We start from the raw sequence: 2,183 nt of genomic DNA, 5'->3' as shown, positions 1-2,183 counted from the left end.
GCCGTCCGCGAGCGGGGCCAGGCGCCGCTGCCGGCGCCGCCGGCCGCCGCACGTGCAGGGGGCTGCGTGGAGAGGGAACTCGACGGCGCCGGCGGCGGCAGCGCCGGCAGTCCCTCCCAAACCAACAACAGCTGTGGCGCCGCAGCCGCGGCGTCGGGCCCTGCGCCGCCGGCCGCGAGCGTCGGCGCCCCTCTCGCGCCAAAGCTGCCGCTGCCGCTGCCGCTCGCGCTGCCGCCGCTCGGCGGCGCGCCCGTGCCTGCCCCCACCGCGGCGCTGCAGTGCGCGCGCCACCTGGCGGCGGCGCAGGGCACGAGCGTGTGCGTGGTCGGGCTCCCGGCGGGGCAGGATGCACAGGGGTGATCTGACATCAGAGGGCGTGGTGAGACGTGATCATGATTTGTTTGGGGTGATCAAGATCAAAACGAATTTGACGATCTGTCAGGACCATATATAGTATATATAGGCTATTGTGAGGCTTGGGATGTCAGTATGCAGGATGGGGCGTCCGCCTGGCGGCGGGCGGTCGCGTTGGGCCGCCGCCGCCGCGGCGGGCGCGCGCGGGGCTGTGGGGCGAGGAGGCGGCCGCTTCGGCCTCGTACTTGCCCCCCATCGCCTTGCGCAGTGCGGCACGCTTTATTGGGGATTCACCATATCCCCAATTCTCTGATCAAATTGGTCGTTTTTTGGCGGCGCTGCCACGGGTGCGCCACGCAGCGGAAAGAGTGACGCGCGGGCGCGCCGCCGCTTTCAGGCGCCGCCGGGGCGGCGCCACCGCCGCACCCGCAGCGTGCGAAGCGCCGGCCGCAGCCAATTTGCTTGGCTTGTCGCCCGCAGGCGGGCGCGGCCGCGCCTCGCGCCGTTGTGTGAAGGAATTCTGCGGCAGCAGCGGGCGCGGCGCCCTGCCGACGCCCCTTTCCGCGGGCCTGCCAGAAAAACAAGAGGGAGCGTACACACACGCGCGCACACGCAAGGACGCTTGTGAGTGGGCGAGCAACATGCCACGCTTGTGTACACTACGTTATCGACGCCCTCACATCACAGACTGTGCATCTGCCATTAAATGCACAATTCCAACTCAGCAGTCGCAGCGAGTCCCGCATACACGCGTGCCAGGCCATGCCCCCCGCAACGCACGTAGGCTGCTCTCACGTATCCCTGCATGCGGCGGCGCCCAGCCGCGGCGGTCCCGCGTACGCACGCAGCCGGCGCGCCCTTGGTCGAGGCGGGCGAGGGCAGGACGGGTTGGAGGGGCCCCCGGCCACAGCCTGCGGCGCTGGTCCCTCCCTCCTGTGTTGGACGCTTGGGACTCCCGTCTTTTCCGCGGCCAATCGGCACCTTGCAGATCTCAACCCATACTTAATCCCAGCCCAGACGGGTGGCGGCATTCGGCGCCGGCAAGCGCGTGCTGTCGTCGACCCCTCAACTTCCGGCGCGGCGCGCAGCTGCGCACGCCCCTGCACGCGTGCGTTTTGCTCCCCATGTGCGCCGCAGCAGCGTGTGCTGGGGAAGCCCTGCCAGTGGCTGCTGGCGGCAAACGCACTGCAAACCTCGACACATACACACACAGACACTTTTTTTGCATACCTGCACGCGCGCGCACTCGTGCGCGCAACGCCCCCCACACAGAATGCACACGTATGCGCTCAGGCCATGTGCATTGCGGAACCGCATTGCCTCACTTTCCCAACGCCCTGCCCCTACGCACGGTGCACGCATGCACACCAGCACTCGCACTCGCACTCGCAGCGCGCCCCAGGACGGCGCCTCTTTCGGGCTCGCCGCCGCTGCGTTCCGGCGGCGACGCCTCGCTGGCCCGCCTGCCGGGTTGTCATTTGCGTGTGCGCGCGCACTCAACTGCCTGCTTTTATGCTCAACTGTCTCACCAGGGCTTTTTGTCACCCCAAGGATTGCGCCCCCTTATATGGTAGCTTTGTTTCATTGCATGTAAGTCCCTCTCCCACATAACAGGTGTCTGTTTGGTTGGCGAAAGTGAATGTAAAGAAGCTGCTTGGGGGCGGTTTTATTACACGCTTCCGAGCGGTTGTGGATATCGAGATGGTTTGCATGGCGCAGCGTCCAAACAGGTGTCTAAATGCAGGGGTGATCACGGTCGGGGCGACACGCATGGCAGAAGCAGGCCCGGAAGGGAGGCGCCACAACAAACGCCCCGCGCAGTCGGCAGC

General features: G+C 67.0%; 1 protein-coding gene across 1 annotated transcript; it reads left to right on the top strand.

Annotated features, from left to right (window-relative positions):
- Positions 1-12: 12 nt before the first annotated feature.
- MNEG_16557 (hypothetical protein) lies at positions 13-360 on the top strand (the record flags this gene model as incomplete). Its single annotated transcript, XM_014034973.1, has 1 exon — positions 13-360. A coding segment is annotated over one exon (348 nt), but the record flags the coding sequence as incomplete, so codon positions are not given.
- Positions 361-2,183: the final 1,823 nt, after the last annotated feature.

This window comes from Monoraphidium neglectum (genome assembly GCF_000611645.1).
Source record: "Monoraphidium neglectum strain SAG 48.87 unplaced genomic scaffold scaffold06513, whole genome shotgun sequence".
Classification (NCBI taxonomy): domain Eukaryota; kingdom Viridiplantae; phylum Chlorophyta; class Chlorophyceae; order Sphaeropleales; family Selenastraceae; genus Monoraphidium; species Monoraphidium neglectum.
The sequence above is the reverse complement of the archived record's forward strand: the minus strand, read 5'-3'. Positions and strand labels throughout refer to the sequence as shown.